Genomic DNA, 26,238 nt, shown 5'->3' with positions numbered 1-26,238 from the left:
TGAAACTGCTTTCATGTTCTATGTGAGGATAACCGGCCGGAATGTGTTCCAGATGCCTAAGCACGTGGCTTATTCTCGCTGACACTGTATGACGTTAATGAGATGGGATTACGTAAACTGTGGCGAGCGATGTTCAGGTATTGGAGAAAAGCGTACAACTTTAAGTTAATATGGCTTATTCGCTGAAATTAACTCCCTAGAGCAAGTTTTCAGGGTAATTGGGCTTTCAAACTTCAACTTGGGCAACCCGTGTTATTAGGACTAGAGTGGACCGCAGGGTTTGAGGATGGGAACACAGATTGTATGGTCACAGCGCCATGGACGTGTGGAGCTGGAAGAGAAGGCTATCATCCTGCAGCCCCGTGGCTAGCAAACTTTCTTTCCAAAGGGTCAGGCTGTCAACATTTTAGGCTCAGTTGCAGCTCCTCAACAGGGCTGTTACAGGGCAAAGCAGTCATAGACAATATGTGAAGGAGGAGCGTAGCTGTGTTTCAGTCAGTGTATTTCAGGGCTGAAAGTGAATGTCATGGAGCGTTCACATCAAAGTATTCTTTTTCTTTTTTTTTTTTAAATTTGTCATTCGAAAATAGAAAAAGCATCCTTAGCTTGCAGATTGTGCAAAAACAGGCAGTGGTCCAGGGTGGGGTGTGGCCTGGGGGTGTGAAGTGTGCTGACCCCTGCTTCTAGCTTATTGTCTCATTTCACATGTGAGGAAACTGACACTCAATGTGACCACGTTGCTTTGCTTAACTTATGACTGACCTCCAAGCCTGGGAGTAGACCATGATAGTTTTCGTTTGGACAGTTGGCTGTTTTGAGGATCAGAGTTGGAGCCAGGGGGAGAAATTTTTCTCCACCAGAACTCATGTTGTATGTGTGACTAGTATTGTGAATTATCTCATGCCAGTGGTTCTTACCCTTGAGAATATACCAGAATCACCCAGAGGGCTTAGGAAAACATACACTGCTGGGCCCCACCGTCCCCGGAGTTGCTGATTCAGGAGGTCTGGAGTTATTGTTTTCTCAGTTTTAGAAATGGAGAACCTGAGGTTGACTGAGACCAAGCCTCTCGCCCCAGCGGAATAAGTAGTTCGTGGTAGGATTTTGAAGCCATGTCTGAACATCCAAGTACAGCTGGCACTCATGCATCTGTTCTGGGATCTTTTAAGTTAGTGGCGAATTTCAATAGCATACTTCAAATTATTTAATGTATATTTTATGCCCTTTCAAAGTTATTACATCTGAAGGCATGCTTATACAATAGACAAGAAATTACAGGTCTCTTTGGTGTAAATAGTGTCCATTGGAAAGTAGTTTGTTCATTCTGATGTATTTACCCAGCACAGTCTATATGGCAGGCACCTTGCTGAGTGCTGGAGATGGAGAGATGAACAAGACCCCATTCCTGTCTTCTGGGAACCCGAGTTCAGTGACAGTGGCAGACAAGCCACGACTAAGAACAGGACCGTAGCGGGGTAACCAGGGCAGCTGGCTGCGGAAAGAGGGGATAGTTTAGGAACCAGTCTCCAGAGCCGGGCGTCTGAGCCCTGTGGACGGAAAGGGCAAGGGAGGAGGTGGCAAGGCGGCCTCAGAGCCAGGCGACCAGAGGTGGGCCCGCCCACAAGAGAGACACGCACAGCGAGGAGCAGGCCACTGTGACCCAGTCATCCTGGCTCTTACCCCTGCTGGCAGCCTGAGTTAGGAGGGCAGGCGACTGACTTCTGTGCTTCCCTTTTCTCCTGCCCCCGACGATGCGGACGAGAGTAATACCTACCGCTTGCTCTTGTTAGGGGGACCACTCCCTGGGAACAGTAGAGACGTGATTGCATATTTTACAGTCAAGCATTTGCACTTTTTACATCCATATGTTGGTTGAAAAATGTTCATTTCCATGACGAGGCCCCTGTCCCTGTGAAATTGTGGGTCTGAGCATTTGAGAATACTTCTCTAAGAAGGGGAGGCACGTCTTTACTGTAGCCAGAGTGATCAAAGGAAGGGGTTCTGGTCTGAAAACATTTTAGGTTAAAAGACATTTGCCCTCCTTCCCAAACCAAAGGCAAAACAACACAAAAAGAGAAAGGAAAAAAAAAAAACAAACCCAAACTGAAAAACACCCCACAGTAGTCAGTAGGAAGCTCCTGGGTGAAACTATTGAGCGAAACTCAAACCTCTAATCAAGAACACATACATTTATGGGGACATCGGCCCCCTCTGGAGGAAGAAGGGGGCCGGCCTGGAGAAAACCACATGGGAAAGCAGCCCCATGGTGTTGGTACCAGGTTCACAAGTGTTCATTTGGTTATTATACCTCATAGCGTATTTATACACTGCATATATTTTGTATGTATCACATACAACATAAAAAAATTTAAATATATGTATTCACTCGCTTTCACAGTATTCATGGCAAACGAGTGTCTGAAGCACAGGACCAGAGCTGGCAGCTTGCACCGCTTCTGTTTTGCATAAGATATTTTACCCAGCCCACTCAGCTCTATAAAGTTGTTTTGTATTTTACCACTTGCTCCATCTTATCCTGAAGTCTTGCATATTTAAAAAAAAAAAAAAAATGCTGGTTCTGATCATGGCTGCGGGTGTGGCACAGGGGATCGTCCAGGCCCAGCGTGGGTACAAGCCACCCATATCCGATCTGCATCCTGGGCTTCAGAAACCCAGGCCCGCTTGTTCCTATGGCAGCTGTGGCCCCACCCGCCTGTACCTCCCCAGAGCCTTTGCACCTCGAGCCCGTGCCCCTGTTGATGGCTCTTCTCCCTCGACAGGCCCGCTTCTGCCCAGTGGCGGTGGCTGGGCACCGGCAGGTCCGTAAGGAAACGGGCCTGGCCCCGGCCGTCAGGATGGAGAGCCCAGCCTGGGGCACAGAGTGGCCCGGAGGGGCCCTTCCTCGCTGCCCTCAAGGGCAGGAGAGCACCAGCTGCCTCACGGGGAGGCCGGGCCTGGCCGTGGCTCCGCTGGGTGCCATGACAGCACAGTGCAGATGCCAAGTGTGTCCCGGGGGCACCTGGCAGGAGCAGAATGGGTGCCCAGTCCAGAGATGAGAGGCAGGCACTGGGTATGGACATACAAGTTAGGAACCGGGCTCCGAAATCTGTGCCCGCGTGGGGAGCCCGCATGTGGCTTGCAGGCTGTCGGGGGCCCCTTCTCACCGGAGGGGCTGCTGCCGAGGCAGACTCCAGAGCAGGCCTGATGAGGGCCGCTCCACTCCCTCCTCCAGTTACGTCGTGCCTTGCGCAGGAAGCAACCCAAAACAGGGGACCCAGACAGAACGAGAAACTGCAGCCTCTCAGGCCGTGAAGCTGAGACGTGAGCGTTGAGAATGCTCAGCCCTGTGAAGATCCGGGGGGAGGGAGGGTCCCGTTCCAGGCCCAGGGGACCTCCAGGGCCAAGAACATGAGAGGAAAAGCAGCAGGGTATGTGGGTGGCTGGAGTGCACGAGTCCCACAGGGCCGGGAAGGGCGAGATCATCCAAAGGGGAAGGAAGTCAGGGCGTCCAGGTCTCCGTGAGAAGGTGCGCCCTCTGCCCGGCCCTTGGGTGCCGGCTCCCCCACAACCATGCTGTCGCCTGGCTTCTTTTCTCAACAAACATGTGTGCCCTCTAACTGAGGCAGAGTATGAAGGCTGCTGGGCAGGGGCTTCCCCTGCTCACCTCTCTGCCCTCTTGCCTCGGGGAGGAGGGTCCCAGTCTCTGCCGAGGGTGCCTTTCCGCCTTGGGAAGCCTGGTTCTCTTTGCCTTGGGAATTCCCTCCTCTCCTGCGGTCCTCCGGCCACTGCCTCGAGCCCCTTCCATCCTCTGCGTCCCTCTTGCTCCCTTGCCCTCAGCGAAGCCCCTCTTCAGAATAGTCTCCCCTCTTCCATCCTTATAATCAGGCTTCCACCACGCCTCCCTACTGATAGGGCAGGCAGCCATGGCCGGGCACGTCCACAGCGTGTTCCACAGCCAAGTGGCATCTCACACAAAGACCCCCCCACTTCCTCCCAGAAAGCCCCTTTTCCCCTAAGCTCCAGGTCTCCTCTCCTGGCTCCCCTCCTTCTGTCCCCATGGCTTGCTATGGCTTGCTGGCTCCCTGTCCTCTGCTAGCCTGTAAAATGTGGCTGATCCCCAAGGCCCTGCCCTGGCCCTGCTCCCTCACTGCTGTACGTGTGCTTATCCAGGAAGCTCATAGGGGGCTTATTTATTTTGAGAGAGGGGGAGGGAGAGAGAATCCCAAGGAGGCAGTGTGCTGTCAGTGCGGAGCCCCACGTGGGGCTGGAACCCACAAACCATGAGCTCATGACCTGAGCCAAAATCAAGAGTCAGACGCTTAACCGACTGAGCCACCCAATACCTGTATTTTTAACAAACGTGAAAGTCTCTGCCAGACTTCCCTGGGTGAATCTTGCCCCAAGTTCATGGCCTCGCCTCTCAGCAGGTTTGGCCAGCACAACCAGAGATCCAGCCAGAGCTGTCCCAGGTGCCGGGCCCCAACTGCTGGGTGGGTGGGTGTCTCACAGGTGCCTCACCCTGGCCCCAGAACTCCCACTCCAGGCCTGCCCTTCCTCCCATCCTCTCTTTCCCGCTGAAGGACACCATCATTATGTGGACGACCAGGTCCGTATCTGTTAGTTTGGCTGCAGAGCTGGCTGGGACCAGCCTTACCCCTGTGAGCAGCCTGCAGACTGTGGGCCAGCCACACTGCTCAGCTCACAGTTCCAGACAGCATGGCCTTTGCAGCCTCTCTTCTCATGGGGGGCTCCCTGCCCCTCCCAGACACCCCCATTCTTTTCACGTCCTGACATACTGGCGGAGTGGCTCGAACCAGCCGTGTATCTTTCTGTGCCTGGGTTTCCTCATTCTTAAAGTGGGGATAATGAGTTTCTGCCCGCGGGATTGTTGTAAGCACTTAGTGCAGCGCCTGGCACGTAGTTGGTGCTCCAAAGATGCTGGTCTGTTTTCCTTGATGGGCACAAGCCTCCTCTACCCCTCACTTGCCCGGTGACCACTCGCTTTCCTGCTTTCACCGGCCCCGCTTTCAGGACAGCACCTTTTCATTTTCCAGCTGGTCTCTCCGGAATTGGCCGGGAGGCCCCCTGAAGGCAGGGACCCATTGTGATTGTTGATGTATTCCCAGTATCTACCTTAGTACTCCACACTTAGATGCTTGCCAAGGGTTGGCTGGTTTCCTGAATTAACTCCATGAATCAACCATCCATTAACAATACTTAAGGACACCAGGGCACTGGGCCACCTGGGCGGCTCCATCGGTTAAGTGCCCAACTCTTGATTTTAGTTCAGGTCATGATCTCATGGTCCGTGGGATTGAGCCCCACATTGGGCTCTGCGCTGACAGCTTGGAGCCTGCTTGTGATTATTCTGTCTCACTCTCTCTCTCAAAATAAATAAATACGCTAAAAACAAAAACAAAAACAAAAACACTCAGGCACTGCCTAAACGTGCCTCCAAGCTCGACCACTTTTGTATGGCTTTGTGCAAATTAATCGAACCTCTTAGCTTCAGTTTCTCATCTGTAAAATGGGAAGCTAGCACCTACCTTTTAATGAGATAATCACCATGGAGGAATAAGCACAGGGCTCAGTTAACATTAGCTGTTGTCGGTGGTGGCAGCTGAACACGTGCACTTAGAAGGACAAAAATGAGAGCAACAACCAGTGTGGAAAATACAAGACAACTTTTGTGTCCTAGGACACCCCAAGGTATCTCTTCTGAGTAATGGAACATCCATGAACAGAGTATAGGCAGGGTTGTGTGGTGTTTGGGGAAGGCTGTCCCCCAAAATAACTTTTTATTGTAAAAACAATGTCTTCCCAATATTCCTAATAGGCCTTGAGAGAGCTGCTACTGAAATATATTTCAGTAACAAAATCCCTTTTATCTAAAATCTAGGTAGGTTTCTTTCTTTCTTTCTTTCTTTCTTTCTTTCTTTCTTTCTTTCTTTCTTTCTTTCTTCTTTCTTCCTTCCTTCCTTCCTTCCTTCCTTCCTTCCTTCCTTCCTTCCTTCCTTCCTTCCTTCCTTTCTTTCTTTCTTTCTTTCTTTCTTTCTTTCTTTCTTTCTTTCTTTCTTTCTTTCTTTCTTTCTTCCTGTCACCCTTTTAACGAATGTGGGTTTGGGTTTGTTGTTATTGTGGTTTTTACCTTTTCTGAGCTTGTGATTGCCTTTGTTGCTGCACATGGAGTGCCATAATAGAGGCTGACCCCGAACAACATGTCTTTTAAAGGGAGAAAAGCACCCCAAGGTTGACTGCGTGGAGTGTTCAAGTCGGTTCCAGCCACAAAGCTAGTGGGGGCTTCAGCCTCATTGAGGGAGGGCTGGGCCCTCCTGAGGCCCTTACTCCCCAGATCGGTGGTCCTTCTGCTGCACAACCCAGGCAGCAGTTTCCTGCTCTGATGCCCAGTTCACACCCAGGGACTGGATTCATCCAGGCTGGGTGGGGCCTGGGCGCTCTCAGGTAATTGCCGCAGGGATCCGAAGCCTACAGTTTGCAAAAGGCTGCCAACAGAGCCTGATTTAGGTTCTGGGGGGCTCCAAAGTGGGAGAGTCTAGGCAGGAACTGGCCCCGATTCTGGCTGTAAGCCAGTGTGGCCAGCCCATGGCCAGTATTTTGTGCGATGAGAGCAGGGTTTGGCTCAGCCCGGAGCTCTGGATCAGGCAGCCACCTCTTTCCAGGAGCCCAAAAACACATACTGAAGCCATCAGTCCATAGGACTGTTTTCCCATTTGATCAAAGCACAGGGCAAGGGACCACATGGAGAAAGGCCATTCTTGGTGCCTTGTTGCCTATAAGCCTTAATGGTGTCATCTATTTATCACATGTTTCTGTTACATTGTTTCCAGCGAGCATGAAGCCAGTGGGTTACTACCTCGCTAACTCTTGGCCTGTGGCTGTCTCCACACCCAGGACTTGATTGGAGGGGGAAAGCCACCCAAGGGTTTAGACAGCTCAGCTGCTAACAATGATGCTTTTCGCCTGATTCAAACATCCAAGTGTTAGATTGTGTGCTTCTCAAGGAAAAAGGCTGCTCTCCTCTCTGCATCATCTCCGGGACCCACTCCGGTGCTGGACAGCAGAGTAGCTGCTCAAATGAGTGGTGGCTGCCTGCATCTGTCGGCTCAGTCCCGGCAGAATGCCCCTGCCTGGCGCTCACCCCCACCCCCGCCCCCAGCCCACTGGCCCGGCTTCTAGGCCGCCCTGGGATGCCCTTGCCTCCCCCAGCTGCGCCCGGTCCAGGACGCAACGCAGGGAAACTCCTGTTTGGTCTGACGCCAGTGGGGTGGTTTTGAGGCTGCTCTCAGGAGAAACTGTGTCTGTGTGACAGTGGCGGTGGGGACAGAGCGGGCTTCCCAAAGCCCCAGGTGCCCTGGCCTCACCACGATCGGAGGAAGGGTAACAGGGGCCGGGGGCATTACTGTGTATACAGAACAGGAGCAGGAAAGCACTCACACTTGGATGGAAGATCCTTGTGTTCGGTTCCGGGGACCTGGGAAGCCGATCTGGGCTGGAGCAGCTGACCCTGGCCCGGAACAGCTACAGGCTCAGGAGGAAAGAACTAAGCTCTGCCCTTGGCTCTTCTTGCTCTTTCTCCAGAACCCGCAGAAGGCTGGAGGCCAGTGGGCGGGGCATGGGCCTGTGGGCGGGGCCAGACGGCGGTCTCCAGTTCAGGGGGGGCGGGGCCGGCTTTGTGAGCATGCGCGCCCTGCTGCCTGGGCGCCCACCGGTGTCTCTCGGTTTCCCGCTCGCTCCCCGTCGCACTTGCCGGTGTGGGAAGTAGCCCGCGGTGTGTGAAGAGGAGGGAACCGGGGTGGGGACTGGGGCAGCAAGTGTGCTGTCAGGGGCAGCTTGAACGAAGGTGCCCCCAAATCCATCCGAGGTTGAGAAGGGCGGGCGGTACGTAGGTGCCGTCTCGGAAACGGAAACGGACAGGGTTGCACGTGGCACAGGCATCCGGGAGAGTGCCAGTAATACTAGAAAGTCGTTAGGTTTCCTGGAGTGTAGTTGTACCACCTCTGAGGTTGCTGCCTCGCTGCTGGTGAGGGCGCCCTCCCACCCCTTGGTTGTGCTCAGAGCTCCCTAGACTCGCAGGAAGGTTAAGGGGGCGCCCCGACTCCGGTGTCTGCAGATTCGGAGAGGTCACTGACTCAGTGTCGGACGTGTAGCTTGGAGTTTGAAATGCATCTTGAGCTTTGAAAATCCCTTTCTTGTGAAAATACAAGTTAATTTCACCGTTGGTGCTTTAGTGGGTGAAGTCTGTGAGGAAGGGCGCATGACACATCCAGCTTCTTTCCAGAACAGTTGTGGGTACTTATGCAACTCTAAATTTAATCCAAAGCCTACATTCCCAGGGGCGAGCGTGCTACTGGCTGTAGGAAGCCGTCTGTGGACAAATGAGGATAATAGTTTGAGTGAATTAGCAAGTCTGGAGAGGAGGGCCCATCAGCAGAATGACAAATTTAGGATCTTTAAAGACATCTGGTCAGCGATGCCGGAGCTCGTGATTGACTGAGTGATTAATAATGGAAAACCCTTAGTTCAGTGTTTCTGCTGTCCCTCGCCCACTTGCCCAGCCAGGGCGGGCTGTCTGCTCCAGCCTGCCAGCAACGTCTCCAGCTGAACAATGGAGGCATTTAGGCCCCTCATCTTTGACCCTGGTGAGTTTACACTTTCAGTTTTTCTTCTACTTATCCAACTTGTCTGTGTGTTTCCTAATTGACAACTCCGTTGCAAAGGCTCTTCATGCCGGTTCACATTTGATATGATTCCGTTCCACTTAGCCCACTGCTAGCTAGCCACGGCCTCACACCTCAGGGTCGCCCTAGACTTACAGCTCCCGGTTCACCGTCTGGAGCTTACCGCAGACACAGGCAGCCATGGAACACGCCGGAGGGCTGAAGTTGGGCATGGTCCCCCTTGCTCTCTGACACCTGTTGCCCCCGGGCCCTAACTCTGCGGTGGATTTCTCTGCAGGCTGAAGCAGCTGGACAAGCACAGCCAGGCCACGGCCCTTCAGCTGGTGCAGCTTCTCAACAAGCAGAATCAGCTTCTGCTGGAGAGACAGAGTCTGCAGGAAGAGGTGGGGCGTCTGAGATCCCAGGTACTGTGCAAACCCAGCACGGGGGCGGGAGTCCTCAGGGCTGGCTCACCGGCCAGAGAACACAGCAGAATCCGCATGCAGGGCTTTTTCTCCTTCCTGTCTTCAGTGTTGCATCTTTACAGGTGAAATGCCCAGTGATCACATTGGTCCATTAGTAACCCGGGGCGGGGTGGGGGTGGGGGGGAGGTAGTTCCTGAAGACTGTGATGGGCACGGGGCGGGGGGGTGAGGCGAGGGGGGGACAGAGACGTGTGGGTCATGGGCCTGCCCCCTTCGGTGAGCTGCAGTCTGTGTGGGAGAACAGACCCGGCAGGCCACAGACACCACTGCCCAGGGGTGCTGGCGGTGGAAGGGTGGGGAGGGTGGTGAGCATTCTGGAGGTGGCGGCTTTGGGCTGCCCCCTGAGAGAGGATGCGTTTGCTTTGAATCAGGTGAGGAAAGAGATGCCACTGGCTAGGGGGCCTCTGTGAGCAGAATGCAGGAGTCCTGTCCCGGGTCAGGTGCCTGGTGACTAAGCGAAGATTCTGAGTGTTTGCGGGCGGCCTGGCTGTGCTGCAATACAGAACGTGCCCTTCAACGAGCCTGCGAGATTGATTGTGCCTCCATTTCGTAGATAGGGAAACTGAGGCTCCAGCAAGCCTGCCCAGCTAGCAAGTAGGACACTACCAGTGTCCTATCAGAGGTTGACTCCACAGCCCAGGACCTCCCTGTTGAGGTTAGCTCTGGGGCCACCAGAAGGGATGGTGGGGAAAGGGAACAGCCAGGTGAACTTGGAATGTGGTATGAGACCTTTCTCTCCTAAATTGGTTCTCTTCCTGTCAGACAAGCTGCACTTTTTGCCCCATCGAGCAATTTGTTAGGATAATGGCGGTGGCCTGTGGGCTGGCCCTGGTCTTAGCCTTGAATTAGGATTGCAGCCAGGTGCTCTGTGAGGGCCCAGGGACGCCACACAGTGAGTGCTTGGGATGGATGATTAACGGGAAGAATGTATCTGGAGATGAAAAGGATGGGAAACTGTCTCTCATAATTCTTTCAGAATAACCATGTGCCCAGTGGGTAGCGGGGAGCCGCTCTCCTCTGAGTGAATTTTCCCACTCAGCACAGGCAGTCCCTCTCTAAGGACTCATTTCTCCAAGGTAGCAGGTGAACACCTCCAAGGCCTGAGGCTGGGGACCCGCCCGGCCACTCTGCTCCCCGTGCCGCTGACTCTGTCACACCTCATGCCACAGTCCAGGAGGTTTGCAAACAGAAAAGTGTGAGGAGCATAGGTCCTGGGGCCTGGTTCACACAGGCCAAGGCAGGATCTCTGGGAGCAGGGCCTAGGAATCTGCATTTTAAGCAGCTGGTTGGGTGATTCTGAGGGACACGGAGGTTTGAGAACCTCTCAAGTGATTGGAGGCAGAAAGAACAGAGCAGGATACCAGACTGTGCCAGTGTCGTGAGGCTCAGAACAAGTCACTGGAGTCTCTTCTGAGTCTCAGTTTCCACATGTGCCGGGGATGGGGTGGGGCAGGGGGTGGGGGGGGGGGGGTGTGTGTGTGTCACATCAGCCTGACTCAAAAGGGATGTCAGAAGTGTTCAGTGAGTGCAGCCCTGAGGTGCACGGCAGAACCTCTTGCACATAGTAGGTCCAAGAAACGTCAAGGCTTTCCCTTTCCCCTCCCTTTGCAAGACTGGAGAACGCCCAGAAGAAGCCCAGGGAAAGCCAGGGAGGGGGCTGGCAGCGCTGTGCCCACTGCGCCCCGCGCTTCTCAGACGTGCTCAGGCCCTTCCTGCTGCCCCCGCCCCACCCCACACACACGCTGAGCTGGGCCCAACCTAACTGTCTGGGTGCGTCCCACAGGAGGCCCTGTGTGGCACCAGCCAAGGGTTGAGGCCACTGGCTGTCAGGCAGGTGATGGGGCTCCCGCCACACGCGGTAGAGGAACAGGGACTCCTAGCAGGAGTGAATCCTTTGGCTCTAGAAGCCAAGAGCCACTTCAGGACGCACATTGTGGGGAGTGTTCGGTACAAGCTCCGAGCACATGGCAGCTTCTGGACCAGATCGTTACCGGGTAGGGTTTCCCTTTTAACTCCCCATCTGCCTACCTTACAACCACTCAGATCTTAACATGGACCATCAATGCTTGAAACCTCTTCCAGGGCTTCAAAAACCTAATTACCAAATGGATTGCAAAATTTTCATAAAATGCATTAAAAAAAAAAAAAAAAAAGAACAACCCAAACCTCAAAAAATTCTCAGAAAACCGAGCTGGTCTTTCTTCTTTTGGCTGAAGCAACAGAGATGCTTTGACCGTCCTGAGTTATCTGATACCAGCCATCTGGCTCATCTCTAAAGGGGTCTTTCAGATTCACAGAGTGCATTTGGAGTTATTTTAATATGAACATGACAAAAGGAATTTCATAGAGGGAGTCCTGGCTTTCGGTAGCAAACACTAGTGTTCAAAGAAGAGGCAGGGGTCCAGTTTTGCAAGCTCTCTGCTGAATATCTAAGCTGAAGGCTTACTCTTTCTACCCAAGTGTGGCATTAGACCCACTTGAGCCATGGAGTAAGCTGGAATTGTGAGGTTAGCCTCCAAGTCTTGACATGAACAAGGCCACTGTGTGCCCCCAGCAGGGACATCAGAGGACACTGCCTGCTGACGGTTCTGGAGGGTTCGGCCACAGTTCCTGTCTTCCTGGAGAGACTGGTTCATCTCTGGGTTGGAGATGGCTTTGCTAAAGGCTTCCATTTTCTCAGCCTGGATAACTTAAGCATAATGACTTAATTTTGTATGTCACACTCTAAAAATCTTTGTCCACTCAGAACCCCAAAGAGAATGGAGATTTCCTGGCCACCCCGAAGCTGAGTCCCCTCCCTCTGATCTGCTCCCATGTACTGAGTCCTGGGCCCTGGAGCAGGTGACAGGGCTCGGGTTGGCCTGTGGCCTCTGACAGGAAACAGCTAAGCCTGTTTAAAAGGCTCTAGTATCCTAAATCACTTCTGCTTAAGTTCTGGAACATGGACAGTGTCTGCAGAGGGAGCTGGTCACAGTCGTAACCAGGCTGCAGTGACATTTCTACCCATGAGGATTCCCATCTTCCCCTCAAACGCTGCTATGGTGCAGGGAGCCAGTCTAGTGCGGAGTGCGGGGCACGGGGCACAGGGTGCTGACCACTAATCTGCCTTGATCTTAGTGTGACTAAAAACGTTGGCTTGATTACTCTCCTGCCTCACTCTGCAGGTGGGGGACTTCTAGAAAATGGCTTAAAAATTTGTTTTAATGTTTATTTTGAGAGAGAGAGGGAGAGAGAGAGATTATAAGTGGGGGAGGGGCAGAGAGAGAGAGAGAGGGAGACACAGAATCTGAAGCAGGCTCCAGGTTCCGAGCTGTCTGCACAGAGCCCGATGCGGGGCTTGAACTCACGAATTGCGAAATCAGGCTCCAACTCATGAACCGCGAGATGATGACCTGAGCCGAGGTCCGGATGTTTAACCGACTGAGCCGCTCAGGCACCCCTAGCAAAGGGCTTTTGTTAAAATGTCTTGAAATGGCTGTGCTGGTCAGTGTGGAGAAACAGAGCCTGAAGACGGTCACCCAGCCTGACTGCAAACAGGGCCCCATATCATCTCCCCAGGCACAGCAAGTGGCTTCATTACAGGCGAGGCTGGGCATATGCCTTCCGGCCGCTTCTTTGGGGAGAGAGACCGTGGTAGGGGTGGCATGGGGGTGATGTCCAGATGAGGAAGCTGGGCCCCAGGGGTGGGCAGCTGGGACCAGGGTCAGTGGTCTGTGACCCAGTGCCCGGGGCTCTAACATCTGGCCAGGGAGGGAGATGCCAGCTAGTGAGAAAATCAGAGTCTTTTCTTGGGGAGGATTGTCCATTCAGAGGATGGTTTTATACGCCAGGAGTTTGTTTATATACTCATTGGGCAACAACTCGGGGTTCAGCAGATTTGTGTTTTCTGGTCCCCGCCACCTTTGCCACGCACGACCTGTAGGGCTCCATCCTCAGTGCTCAGGGGGCACCCTTTCGTCCCTGCAGTTGAGGCGCTTGTGCGCAGGACGCATCCTGAGACTGACTTATCGGTGATTAATCAGTTGGCCCTGTGACTTTGGAGTATTCTTGGCAGTGAATTGACTTTCTACTCTGATTCAAACTTGTGCACGGATCTAGCAGCCATATGTGGTTATATTCAGAATCATGGACATTATCTCGTTCCACCATAGGACCCAAGCAAGAGGGCTGAACCCAGATGAGGGGCAGGGTGAGGCCCCTTTGTTGACCTGATGCAAGGGCAGGATGGCCTCAGAAATGTCAGCATGGCCCAGGGCTGCCAGGCTGGGGTCCAGCTGAGGAGGGGGTGCCCGCGGCTTGCCCAGGATGGGACCTGGAAGTGTGTGTGGGATGGCAGGGGTCCTTCCCCAGTCCTGGGGGCTTCGCCCGGCTCACGTGGGTGTCTTCCTGGAGTTAGCTACCTGCAGGACAGATGGTGCCTGGATAGAACAGCAAATACACTGAATAAAATAAATTAAAAAAGCCTCCTCCTGAACCAAGATTTTTTTGGAAAGAATTCTAAATAGATGAAAACAAACAATTTGATTTCAACCAAATTGTTGTTTTTTTGTTTTTATCCTGATTTTCACCCGAATTGTCAGTCTCAAAAATAAACACTGATACATTCCCAGAAAATATTTTTCAAATAAAAACTGACTCTGTTAAAGTTTGCCCTGATTCTTTCAAAACTGTGTACAAGACACTGTCAACCAAAGTGACTTGCATATTTTTTTAAATACACTTGAACATATGCAGCTAAAATGTCATTAACTCCCTGCTGCCTGAGTGTTTTTCAAGAGTGACACGAGACCCCGGTGTCTGTTTCTGACATACGGGTCTTGCGACCCTCAGGGAAACTTCCCCAAGCAACTCAAATCACCGAGTTTAACTTCCATTTTGTTTCTTTGTTTTTTATTTTTTTTTTCACTGAAGGCCCACGTGTGATTAATGTTGAAAAGCACATAAGGCTTCACTGAAGACAGACCTGCTATTCCGTTAACAGCTCACTTTGTCCATGAGTGAATGTCGGAGTAGGACGCATGGAAGAAAAATAAATCGAATTTTCTGCTGCTGCAGACACACTTGCTCCACTTATTGCTTCCTGAGTCAGTACATTTTGCAATAGAAATTCACAATCAAGATTTTAAAGGGAGCTAAATATTTTAATCCAATCAGACAAGTGAACAAAACACTGAATATTACATGGAGCAGAGAGAAGTGGTTCTTGCCTTTAAAAGACTGCAATTCCGTCACATTACAACCCCAAATGTCAGTGTTGTCTTTATTTCTAACGCTTTCAAACATGAGGCAGCCAGAGGCTCCACTCTCTGCTGTTGGTGACACTGTCTGTCCTTTGGGAATTCTTAAAGTCTATTTACCATGGAAACATGGTTCCTATAAAACACAGACACCTGCCCATGTGCAAAGAAAGTTCTCATGACTTGCGGGATTCCAGGAAGCTGGAAGATGACAAAGTCGGACGGCATGAGGCATGGGACTCCTGTGTTGTCGGAGCTCTGGAGAGGGGAGGGGCGTCCTGGCAGTCTGACCCCTGCGGCCAACGCACCGGGCTCCCCGGTTCCCCACCCCGCCATGCCACGCGTCCCAGGCCCAGCTTGAGATGCTGTTTTCCGGAAAGCCAAGGATTCCTCCTCGGCCCACCTCCGTTCTGCAAGGAAGCTCTTCCTGCCTCTACCTTTTCCTTTCTCTGGCTTCTACAGCCCCTTCCCTCTGTGGGGCCCAGAGGCAGAGAGCCAGGCCGATGGTCTAGGGAAGCCGGGACTCTGACCTCTGCCTGCACAGGCCTGTCATTGTCAGGGGCTCGGCGGACTGCCCGGTGTGCGGGCGACCCGGCTTTGCAGCTGCCGACCACCGGGTTCTGGGGTGCCAGAGCCAGGGGACGAGGCAGGGTTGGGTCACTTTGCTGGACTTTGCTGACCTGGAGGCAGTCCATGGAGGGCCCCGTGGGTTGGGGGAAGGCTCACCTCTGTGGCCCTCCTGGCCACGTTCCACGACGTTCTGCGGAGGACTGGTGAGGGCACCCTCCTCCTGAGCAAATCGGTGGCCTCCCGCAGCTCAAGTGGCTTGGGAGTGCCAGCTGGCCTCCCAGATCTGACTTCTACTTGATCCCACAGACAGCACACCTGGTGGCTTCTGTGCTGCTTCGCTGGGCAGGTCACAAGAGCATTAACAGGCCTGGACTTCGAGGTCCAGCTGCCAAGGTTCAAATCTCAGCTCTGTACCACTTGGGGTAAAATGTTTAGCTTTCATATCACTCGGGTCCTGCTCAAAAGCAAAACCAAAACCAAAAAACAAACAGAAAACCTTAATAACAGAACCAGCTTCCCTTGAAGAGGCAGCCCCCGCATCACCCGGCTCCCACACAGGTGACCATGAAGCCGGCCGGGTTGGCGGAGATCACGGTTGGCAAGACAGGGCCACTAGATCAATCATTTGGCATCCTTTCTGTCCAGACAGAAAAATCAGGCCCAGGGAGATGAAGTGCACGGAACTGGGAAGTGAAAGGCAGGGAAAAAACTTCTCGAGAAAGTGGTATTCAGGCCCTGGGCCGCAGGCTGCATGGAGGGGGTGGGTGTCCATCCGACTCTCCCGGGGCAGAGCCTGCAGTGAGGCCCTGGCTCTCCAGCAGTAGGTACTGGTGGCTTCTCTGGACCTCAGGACAAGGCTCTAAAATGCCCCCAGCTAGAGGTGGGGAAGGGACTCTCCTCTCTCTGGCTAAAAATAGATGCTTTCTTGCCAGAGGCACAAGGAACAGGACTTTTTTTTTTTTTTTTTTAATGTTTATTTTTGAGAGAGAGCAGGGGCGGGCAAAGAAAGAGGGACAGAGGGTCTGAAGTTGGCTTTGCAGTCAGATGCGGGGCTCGAACTCACAAACCGTCAGATCACGACCTGAACCCAAGTCGGACACTTCCCCGACTGAGCCACCCAGGCTCCCCAAACAGGACCGTTTTTTGACTTGGCCACACTGACACAGAGAATGTGAAAATGAGTGAGGCCGGTGGGGGGGCACTAGTGAGAGGTGGAGTCCACAGAGAAGGGATGCAGAGGGAAACTTGGGTCGGGCTGAGGCTGAGCAGGCATGTTCTGTGAGCCGGGATGAGGTGGGCTGTGTGCTTCCGGGTCACAGGCTTGGGAACAAGGCGGCAGAAAAGGCTCTGCTCAACCCCCCGGCGTGGTTGCCTGGGGAACAATTCAAGTCACCCAGAGAGAGACTCATTTTTTAAAGTCAAAACTTCAGAAATAAACACAAAGGTCAGGGTTTATGGAGAGAAGGCTCTCGTAGGATTTAAAATGAGAACAAAGGAAATGGGCTAGCAGTAGCAGGCATGTAGATGGGGGAGGGGGGAGCGTTTATGTCATCTGTGGACAGTGTTCTAGAAGAGCAGGTGCCAGGGTACCCTGTGGGCCTTCCTCTGTCTTGGAGGGCAGCCATGGACACGGCCGATGTGGCCACACCGCCCAGGCATGCCACGGCAAGGGGCCTTGGTGACAAGTTGAGAGGCAGAGGTCTGGGAGAAGGTGGCCGAGGGCTCAAGCCACAGTTGGAGCCAGCTAATGTCCCACGGGCATGTGCATCCTCATTGTCCCTTACAGCCAGGCCCGGATCGTGGTGGTAAGGACCACGGACCCAGCTTTCTGGAAGTCAGCAAGGCTAATCTCCCTAAGAGGTGATGGCAGACGAGCAGGATTTGGGCAGTAACTAATGCTTCTCGGTCTCTGGACATGGCAGGATGGGGGAGGTACCGAGAACTGTTCTTTACTGAAGATCCAGCAAACTGAGGGTGACACTTGAGTGGGGAATTAGAGACCGAGTGGTGATGTCATCGGCTGAATTAGTCATTCTATATTTACTGAATGCTTGCCATGGGCAGGGCAGCCGTGGGCACTGGGGATGGAGAGTGAAAGGCAAGCACCATAATGGGAAAGTCAGGACAGGCTTTGCATCAGGACCAAATAAAATACCAAACCAGCGAAGAAATAGTGACAGGCGATTTGCTCCAGGGAGAGAGACCGTTCACGTCGGGGACCTCACATCTGCTCCGACAGGGCCCCACGGGGCCATGGTGGCCGGTTCCCAGGCAGAGGCCCGAGTGCCAAGAGGGGACAAGTCGGGCAGGAAGTTACTAGATGGGCCTGGGGCACAGGCACTAGGAAGACTCATAACGAGAGGTGCCGGTTTCCTGGAGCTTGGTTTAAAAAAATTCCCGCGACACCTTTCCTTTCTACTTCAGGTCTTAACCACTACTCTACCGTGCGAGTCGTGGGCGTGTGTCTTCTACCCCAAGTTCCGCTCCATTTGCGATATGCCTGTCGTGGTTTCTGCTTATCCTTGCACTGAGACGTTCCTGGAGTCTCTGAAGTTAGGAAGCACCCGGCCCGCAGCCTGCAGTCCCTGGGTGGTGCCACACCAGGTCAGCTCCGTCCAGACTGGACAGCATCAGGTCTGGATGGAGACCCCACGTGATGGTCCACTGAGTGGGTGGCAGCCCCCGGGCTGAGTGTGTCGCTGGGGGTGGAAAGGAGCCCTTTCTGCAAGGGCTCTGGGGGCAGTGGACTCCTGCTGGCCTGCTCTGGAGAGCCCAGGAGCCCCCCGGGGCCCTAAGGAAGAGGGCCCCTGAGCCCCAGCCCCCCACCCAGGGCTGCACACACACACTGAGTGCTTCCTCACCATGCCGCGGCCCCCGCCCCGTGTACAGAGCCCGGTGGGCCGCACATGTGACATCCTAATTCCCCGTCTCCTCACAGACTTGCTCCCTGGAAAGGCATCATCAGTGTCACACACGCTGAGAAACCTACCTGACACGTACACGTTACCTTTTTGCGTTTTTTGAAAGAGACGACAGGCGGATTTTCCTAGTTCTCATGCGTGAATTCTGGTCTTTCACTCACCGTCCTGTCTCGGAAACCCTTGAGTAATTGTGACCGAAACTGGGTTCCCAGGAGCCCCCCACCCTGATTCTAGCTCAGGAAATCTGAGAGTGCAGAGGGCGTGCAGAACCCGAGGCCCACGGGTCTGTCTTTCTGGAAGGTGGTTTCCAGCCACGCAGACCAGACTGCCTGCCCTCCGAGGGACCTCACTCCTCGAGGTCAAGGACTGCCTTACTCATCTTCCCACGTGGTGCAGGGTGGGTGTGCCCTGTTCTGTGGAGCAGGACCATCTGCAGCGGTTTCTGGCACCACTTCTGGACATGGTTTACGCTAACCTGAGCGGCCCCGTTGCCGGCCAGGGCAGACGAGAGGCTTCTCCGCATCCCTAACTTGTGCCTCCCTCAACCCGATTTTCAGGAGCTAGCTTTGAAACATTTATTCCTGCTCAAAACTAAGGCCAGATACACCGAATTCCCTCTTCCAGTGCGTGGGAGGTGGTTTCCACGGGGGAAAAAGTGGGTGTGTGCGTGATAATAAATTGTCTGCAGCTGGAAATTTGGAGGTTTTAGCTCGTTTTGATTTCACTAGGAATTTCTTAGGGACACTCGGCCTACATCCTGTTTTTTGTTCTGCTTTACCAGCTGTAATGTCTGGGCAGTTCTCAGTAAACAGATTCTGGCATGAATCAGGGTCTCCTTTCCTGGGCAGAGAAGTGGTGGCCCTCCAGCCACGTCCCGTCATCAGACTGCCTTACTCCCAAGACAGATGCCTGCAGTACAGATGTGTTCAGATTTAAGGCCGTAAAACAAAATGGGTTCCCTTCAGTTCCTGTCTGACAGGGGCTGTGATCCAAGGTCAGGGGGAGTAACAAGATTTTCGTGCAGTTGGTCATGTACAATTTCTCTATTTTTAGCAAAAGAATGTCTTCCTCCTTAGAAGAGGCACCTGCACCAGCGAGAAGACAAATCACAGTGAAGAACGTGATCTATTTAAACTTACTTTTTATTATCATTTTTTTTTCCAGTTACCCAGCATGCCACAATCTGATTGCTGACCTGGATGAAACAGAGTGAAGTAAATGGTTTACAAAGAGATATTTACATTCATCTGATTTGTTCGTGAGATGCCACAGAGCACCACGACCTTCCCGGTGGCCGGCGCCCCGGACGGCAGCAGGCGGCCAGGTCAGCCGCGTCTACTGCCCAGCAGTGCCCGTGTAACCAGGCCCCGCGCCGGACCAGGAGACCTCCTGCAGTTATGTTTGCAGAAATGGCTTGAAGTTAACTGTGTTCTGATAAATCTGCTCATTTGTATCCTGTTACACATGTGAATTTCAATAAATGAACTTTTTTAAAGACCTGAATTGAAGCGTTTCCTTTTTACCTTGTAGTGATGAACGAAACACACCAAAAAGGCACATATTTTAACTAGGCCAAAGGGCATTAAGGACCAGACTTTCTTCCTGCCACTCATGTTTCTCTCCCTCCTCATGAGCTAGACACCGTCCTTCCGCTTCTTAACGCTCTGAATCAACATCTCGTAAGGCTCCATCGTTTACCATCCTGCTAATCTGTGCGCAGTCAGGAGACGCCAGGAAGCGCTGTTCTCCTGTCCGCTCCGTCAACAACAAGAACAGACAAGAACGCGTCTTCGGCTTGGCGGTTTGGGTTTCTTCTTCAGTGTGCGGTTTGAGAGGAGCCTGAAAATGTACTTCCTGAAGTGACACAATTGACTTGGAGTTCTATCAGACGTCTGTAAACAGATCACTGTTTTAGCTTCAAATAGTATTTCTACGATACACAGGTGAGCCCTCAAATGCTGGAAAGTAATAAAAATGGGCGCTGAAGATGCTGGGTTGTCTCTGAGGAGGACAAGGATACACCACAGGCTGCAGGCAGGACAGGGCCCTGACCTCAGGCCACTCTCCCGGCTGGCAACCCAGCACCCTCGCCCTCGCCCTCAGCGTCCCCCACCCGTGCCTCTCAGGACGGATGGGGGCGGGGGGGGCGTTCAGCGTTGGAGGTGGGGAAACGATACACACGCAAAGACCGTTCAAAAGTCTCTCGAGCACGGACGAGTTCAAGCCTGAAAGAGCAGAACGTCTACTTGGATCCAGTTTTCGATCTCCTCAAATGTGCTAGACATAAAGGGTGTCGCAGAAGGTATGTTAATTGTCCCTAATTCTGTGTTAGGACTACAGTAAATAAATGACACAATTCTAAAAATAGCACCTTTAAAGAATTGTAAGAGGTCGCTTTATTTTAGCCTCCTGGATGTGTCAATCCCAGTGGTTTTGAGAAGAGCACGTGGAAGCCTGCCCTCAGGTTTGGCTGTGTGACACACACATGCATGCCTGACTCACTTTGGTCCCAAAGCCGTTCCTCTACTTAGTCCCAGAAGCCAAGCCAAGTTTCTACGATAGCAGGCGTATGAGGTAAAATCGGAAAAAGGCCCCATCCAAAATGCTTCCAGGTAATCAGACTGTGGTACAACCGCCCTACCCGTCTAGCGGCCACGACAGAGGTGGTTAACCTGCCGACACACGCTCTCAGAAGGGAAGCGTGCGGAGCAACGCGTTCCGCATTCTCAGGAAGACGTCACCGACGAGCGACGCTCCTCAAGAGAGTTCCGGGTCCAGACCATCTGCTGTGAAGACTGTTAGGTCCTGACTGAACACATTTCCAAGGAGACCCGGTCCATCCCTGACTTCATGGGAGACCTGCCCCGAACCCACTGCGGCGCGGTCGGCGTCTCCCCTTCGGAAGCGGCCCTTCGAGTCTGCTCGACCACACTACTGCCACGTCACCGAAGTAACAACATAATCCTGTGTGTGCGTTCGGGGCTACAAGAAACTGCTGTATTTTCCTGTCACATTTTATGTAGGGTAGGTTAATACCAGCTGGAGCTATTAAAAATCTCTTTGTTTTCCAGAAAAGATTTTCTGAGATTACAGAACCACGTCCAACAACAATAAACAGAGAAGTAGCAGATTGACATAGTGCTTTATTTAAGCTGTCTGTACGAAGGAAAATAATGTGCATCCCTATCATATACGTGTAAAAATACTAAGGATGTACAGTGTACAAAAACAGTTTCTTGTAGTTATTTCACATCCTTGTGGGTCATATACTTAAGGAAATGAACAGTTTTAGTTTTAGTATGACCAACAGTAAGAGTAATACAGTTTCTTGGGTTCATAGTTGCGTCTGCTTAAAATCCTTAACCAGATGACTAGATCTTGCGCGGATCTAATGAAAGAACTAGCAAGGTCAAGAAATGTCACAAACTATAAAGCTACAGGGAGGTAATTCAATTACCAATTTAGAGGTTTTCTTTTTATTTAAATAAATACTTTACATTTCATGCTTGCCTGTAATGCACTACCAGGAGCAAGATAAGGAAATTCTACTGTAGACAGTACAAACAGTAGCAGCAAAGTGTGTACGTTGAGGTGTAATACAGAGACCCTGCAGTTAGTAAGGGAGGCCCTTACCTTTGTACTCTAGGAGAAGCAAGGGGCCCCTGCAAGAACAGTCAGCTTTAAGAAGCCGGAAATCAGGTACGGGAAAATGGAAAATACTGGAATAATGCTATGTAATTAGTGTAGAAAGCAAAGCTGTGAGCAACCTGCCAGAAATCCAAGCAGAAATGGCCAACTTCCTTCCAGGTGGCTGCACTGAGACAAGAGGGCAGACTTCACAAGAGTTAGTATGGGGTGGAGTCCACAAAGTCTGAACCGAACTCTGATAGAACGATCCCGGGTTTCAGGCCTTGCCATCTGCCGGCGGCCCATGCCACAGCCACGGGCAGCCTCGAGGGCAGGTGCAGAAATCTCCAGAAATCTCCCTCTACACACACGTGTCACCTGTCGGTCCTCGGCGCCAGCTGATTGAGACCTGGGGGTGAGAGCGGGGGAGGGGGAAGTCTGGAAACACCTCGGTGCCTCTGACGGATCTCGAGGCCGAGAGTGACTGAGCCTGGAGAGCTGGCTGGGAGGCTTGGCCAGCCCGGGGCACCGTCCACGCGGTCCTTAACCTTTAGGAAGTGTCCTTGGCCAGGGTCATGGAAATCACCTTAAGGTTTGGGGGGGGGGGGGAGCTATCGAAGTGCTTAGTGTACGGGCCCCCCCCTTTTCCTCGAAAGGGATGGACGCTCCGCACAAACCTCGGCCAGCCTCAGCCGCCTTCTCTGCCTCTCCCTGTTCCTCTTGTATATAATGGATGCGAGACAACTTACAGGACATACCTCCTAGTCTACTTTCTAGTCAAAGTGAAACATTCAACATAATTCCAAGGGAAGAAAAAACAAAAAAGTGAAGCTACATGTGTCAGAAGGAATGAACTACCATTTCCTGTAACTTCCTACTCGATGCTGAGGATGAACTTCACTCAGGTAGAAATATGAAAAATTAGGATAAAACCTATGTCTGAATATGTCTTAGCTGCCTTAGTAAAATGCCCTTTAACCCCCTCAGCCCCAGTGGCCCGCCCACCGCCAGCAGTGGCGTCTCCTGTACAGACCACACTTCCAGCGTCACGAGGCTAAGACATCTGCGTATGAATATGATTCATCCTACTCAGAAAGTCACTCGCTCTTGCGCACAACGCATCTCGACAGTGACAGCACGTCATGCCGCAGTCTTCCACGGGGAGCTGTCAGATCACGTGACCGATCCATCCCCACGAACGCTCCGTGGGGCCGGCTGCCAGCTTCCGCAACAGGGCCCCCAGCCCCTGGACTTCATAGGCTGCTTTGGAAAATGTCAGCTCCTAGCACCAAAGGGTTTAATCTGAAGATCATCATTAATGAAGGAGAAAGATGAGGTTTGCATACATGTCCCCTCTCAGTGAGAAATGTTGGAATTGGGGGACATGAGTATATACAGAAAAAGAAAAGTTGGAGGTGTTCTTTTTTTGTGTTGTTTTGTGTTTTCCCTGATGGCTTAATTCAGTGATAAATGTACCATGAGCGGAATAAACACACCAGGTTCTCACCCCTTACTGCCTACTTTGTAAATACTCGAGATGCGTTCCTTTTGCCAAGTCAAGTTGGTTTCTCACGGTCACGCGGGTCTCGGTTTCCTCCCCCGCGTTACGTCGCCAGGCGTCAGAGCCTTTCCATCCTCGAATGAGCAACACCGACATCCTTCTGTCTCATTAACCCCTCGGCTTGGAGAGTTGGGGATTTTTCTCACTTTCAGCACCAAGGGGTTAAATGACAGCATCTCTTCTCCCAAAGCCAAATTCTAACCAAGATGTACAATTTCAGAGCCTCGTCCGATTTTGTCACATAGGAGAAAAAGTGCATGCCTCTCATTGGCGTGTACATCCTTGCACACGGGTCCAAATAAACTGCAGTGAGTCTATTTCATGTAAGTTGGCGCTGCATTTGCTAACATGACACACAGTTTTCTTCACTAAGAAATAAATACTACTGCAATATAAACAAAATCATAAAAGGACATTCAAAGATTTAACATCCGAGAAAAAGCGAATTCACGTAGAACTCAAAGTAAAAACTTAAAACAAATAAGGCAAACACCTGTTTACCTCGGTGTACAAATTTTGGTGAAAAGCAGGGTCATTATACCTGTCTACATTCTTCAGCCATCAGAGGTGATAAATATCAAGAAGGGAAAAAGGTTTCCAAGCACAGGGAAAAAAGAAAAATGCTCTCTGGTGCAAATGGTTTCATAGCCCCTTTAAGTGACCTGCCTCTGCTGTGCATATGCCTCCTTCCCCGGAAGGACAGTGTTCGTCTGCCGCCAGCCGCCAGTGAGGTCTGGACGTCCGGGTGGGGTGGCAGGCTTCCTCGGCAGCGTCCGACAGGGATTAAGTGTGTGTCTATTGAGCTAGCTCAACGGTTGGTCAGGCCTTCTCTCGGATGCTTCCCTATGGACTCCAGCCAGGTCTGCGTGCGAGTTCCCCACTCTGTGCACTGATCTGATAGGCTCTCCTACAACCCGCATATGCACATCACCACCCTGCCGCAATCGCTTACTCTGAATTATACGCTAAATCTTCTTAGTCTAATTAGTTTTTGATTTATCTTCTAGAAAGTTAAAAAATGTACCTAGACTCAGTGTATCTCATTTAGCCTTCACTGTTAGGGAAAAACAAAAACCAAAAGATCAAAAGATGACAACTGTGCACAAGTGAACAATGGCGGGCTCGTGACTTCCAAAGACTGTAAAATTACCTCTTAAAGTTGCTTATAGGACAGTAAGACAGTAGCAGCAGCAGCATGAGACCGTAGACGGAGATACAATTTCATGCAAAAACAAACAGGTGTGTTTGCGTACAGGTGTGTTCTCGTGGGGGTGTGCGTGGGCTGGGGTGTCTGGAGGCGCTCCTGCTTTGTAAGAGCTACGACTGGTGTGGTGTCCAGGAATCATCTTGAGGAAGAAAATCCAGGATGACCGTGAAGGAGCAGAATGAGGGCCTTATTCCCGGCCGCTGGCCGAGTAGGAGAACTGAGGGAAATGTGGCCGCCGCTCGCTGTCCACACCGTCCATGCCGTCCTCGTCATCTGCGGGCAGAAAGCGGCCACTTAGCGTACGTTTACCTTTTGCACCACCATCTCTGGTCTTCTTAGTTTGAACTTCTAGCATCATGAGGATTAACAGAGGCAACGAGCTCCTAGAAACTCGGGTTTGTCAGCAAAACACAGACTAATTAAACTTAATCCCCAAACAATCTCACTTTCAAACACACCATCCACAAAGAGATAACATCAAATCATCTCCTTCAAGACATGACCATCTTAAGACTCAGGATGCTGTGAATAAAATACTATTGAAGGAAAGATTTTTTTTTAAATAAGAAGGAACAGACGAGATTCGGTAACCCTCAATTTCACGAAACCGCGCGTGTCAAAATTACAGGGATCAAACCCTAAGGCACCGTGTTTGTCTAGAATCCGCTACCAACTGCCTTTAAATGTGCGTATTTTTTTTTCATGGTGCTTTAGGTGTGACTACAAAATAAAGCTTCATATGGGCCCTTAATTTTACAGGGCTCATTATTTACTCTACATCTCATATCTGTCTTTAGTCACCATTCCCAATTTCCCTAAAATGCAACTTTAAACCAGAGTAAAGAGAGGGTAAGATGTCAGCATCCAAACACTAGCTCCTCGGGAAACCAACAGCAGAAAGACACTCGGAGGCACAGAGGAAGCTGCTTTCACATTAGCCGCCCTTATCTTCCCTGCCTTCCGGCATTTGAAGGATCTCAAATGGTCACCCAAGCCCTTCTCATAACCGTTCTGGTGACTGAAGTCCCACCCAGCAGGAGGCTCTTCCTTGTACGTCATCATGTGTTCAGTCACCCCAGTCCACACCATCCCCTGTGCACCTGCTCCGGGCTCTGGCCACCCTCGGGGTTCCACGTCTGTGCAGGGGTGACCGCAAAGCCCCTCCTGCTCTCTCCCAGTGTGCGGGGGTCACGTGCTGGCCCACAGTGAAAGCCCCAGAGGAGGCTTTCAAACACCCAACCTTTTTTGCTTCAAGCAAAATAATCCCACTTCCTCAAATACATACAGGGAGTACATTGCTGATTCCTTGGATTTTCCAGGCTAAGAGCATGTATGTCACATCATGGGAGAAATCACAGCCTGTCACACAAGGATGACTCTCTGTGCTCCTCGATGACACACATTCCTCTGGAGAGCAAACGTTTCTGCTCTTGCCTCACTGTGCTTCTTCTCAATATTCTATTTTGAATACAGAAGATTCTAGAAAGGGATCAAGTTGCTAACCATTTTCGGCCTTGAATGTAACGGAAAATATCACTGGATTAGGTGGGAATCAGTCCATGGAGAAGATCTGTGGCTTCCTGCTCCGTGTAGACCATGGACCTCCACGGGCTTCTTTCCTGCTGCTGACAAGCATATCATCAGCATTTCTAGAAAGCCCTGTGATTTGGGGAAATCTCTGCCTCCCTATTATCAAATATTTGCTAGGCATCAAGCAAACCACATGCATCATTTAGATGAAATACCTTCCACAGTATTTTTAGCTGCACAAGAGGTGGTAGGGGCTGGGGATGGCCTGTTGAGTCACAAAGTATAAAAACTCTAGAGAAAAGGCAGCTGAAAGCTTAATGTTCAAATTTGGAGCATTCTGCGCGAATCACATTTCAAGGCAAGAGTCTTCCCCACCAACAGCTTTGTTTGGCTGCGTGTTTTTCTGCGCCATGAATGTGCAGA

The 26,238-nt window shown here is 51.7% G+C and overlaps 2 protein-coding genes and 1 long non-coding RNA gene across 13 annotated transcripts in view; 1 reads left to right on the top strand and 2 right to left on the bottom strand.

Annotated features, from left to right (window-relative positions):
• Positions 1–19,393, top strand: part of SDCCAG8 (SHH signaling and ciliogenesis regulator SDCCAG8) — a 248,601-nt gene extending 229,208 nt beyond the window's left edge. For 3 of the 7 annotated variants that reach the window (XM_058701165.1, XM_058701166.1, XM_058701161.1), the window contains 3 exons: positions 8,977–9,103; positions 15,276–15,391; positions 19,055–19,393. In XM_058701165.1, coding sequence (XP_058557148.1) covers positions 8,977–9,103; positions 15,276–15,391; positions 19,055–19,103 — 292 coding nt within the window. In that variant the 3' untranslated portion in view covers positions 19,104–19,393. Of the gene's footprint in view, positions 1–8,976; positions 9,104–14,073; positions 14,217–15,275; positions 15,392–19,054 lie in introns of those variants that run through there. The other 4 variants (XM_058701162.1, XM_058701164.1, XR_009254275.1 and 1 more) reach the window with 4 other exon arrangements.
• LOC131496037 (uncharacterized) lies at positions 1,181–7,625 on the bottom strand. Its single transcript, XR_009254278.1, has 2 exons — positions 7,456–7,625; positions 1,181–1,492 (listed from the first exon to the last, which is right to left on the bottom strand). It is a non-coding gene; the product is annotated as an uncharacterized LOC131496037 (long non-coding RNA).
• A 1,620-nt stretch (positions 19,394–21,013) lies between the features above and the next one.
• Positions 21,014–26,238, bottom strand: part of AKT3 (AKT serine/threonine kinase 3) — a 307,958-nt gene continuing 302,733 nt past the window's right edge. For all 5 annotated transcript variants that reach the window (XM_058701173.1, XM_058701171.1, XM_058701174.1 and 2 more), the window contains one exon: positions 21,014–24,558. In XM_058701173.1, the coding sequence (XP_058557156.1) occupies positions 24,473–24,558 (86 nt within the window). In that variant the 3' untranslated portion in view covers positions 21,014–24,472. The remainder of the gene's footprint in view (positions 24,559–26,238) is intronic.

The sequence above is a fragment of the Neofelis nebulosa genome, chromosome 15 (assembly GCF_028018385.1).
Source record: "Neofelis nebulosa isolate mNeoNeb1 chromosome 15, mNeoNeb1.pri, whole genome shotgun sequence".
NCBI classification, from domain to species: domain Eukaryota; kingdom Metazoa; phylum Chordata; class Mammalia; order Carnivora; family Felidae; genus Neofelis; species Neofelis nebulosa.
The sequence above is the reverse complement of the archived record's forward strand: the minus strand, read 5'-3'. Positions and strand labels throughout refer to the sequence as shown.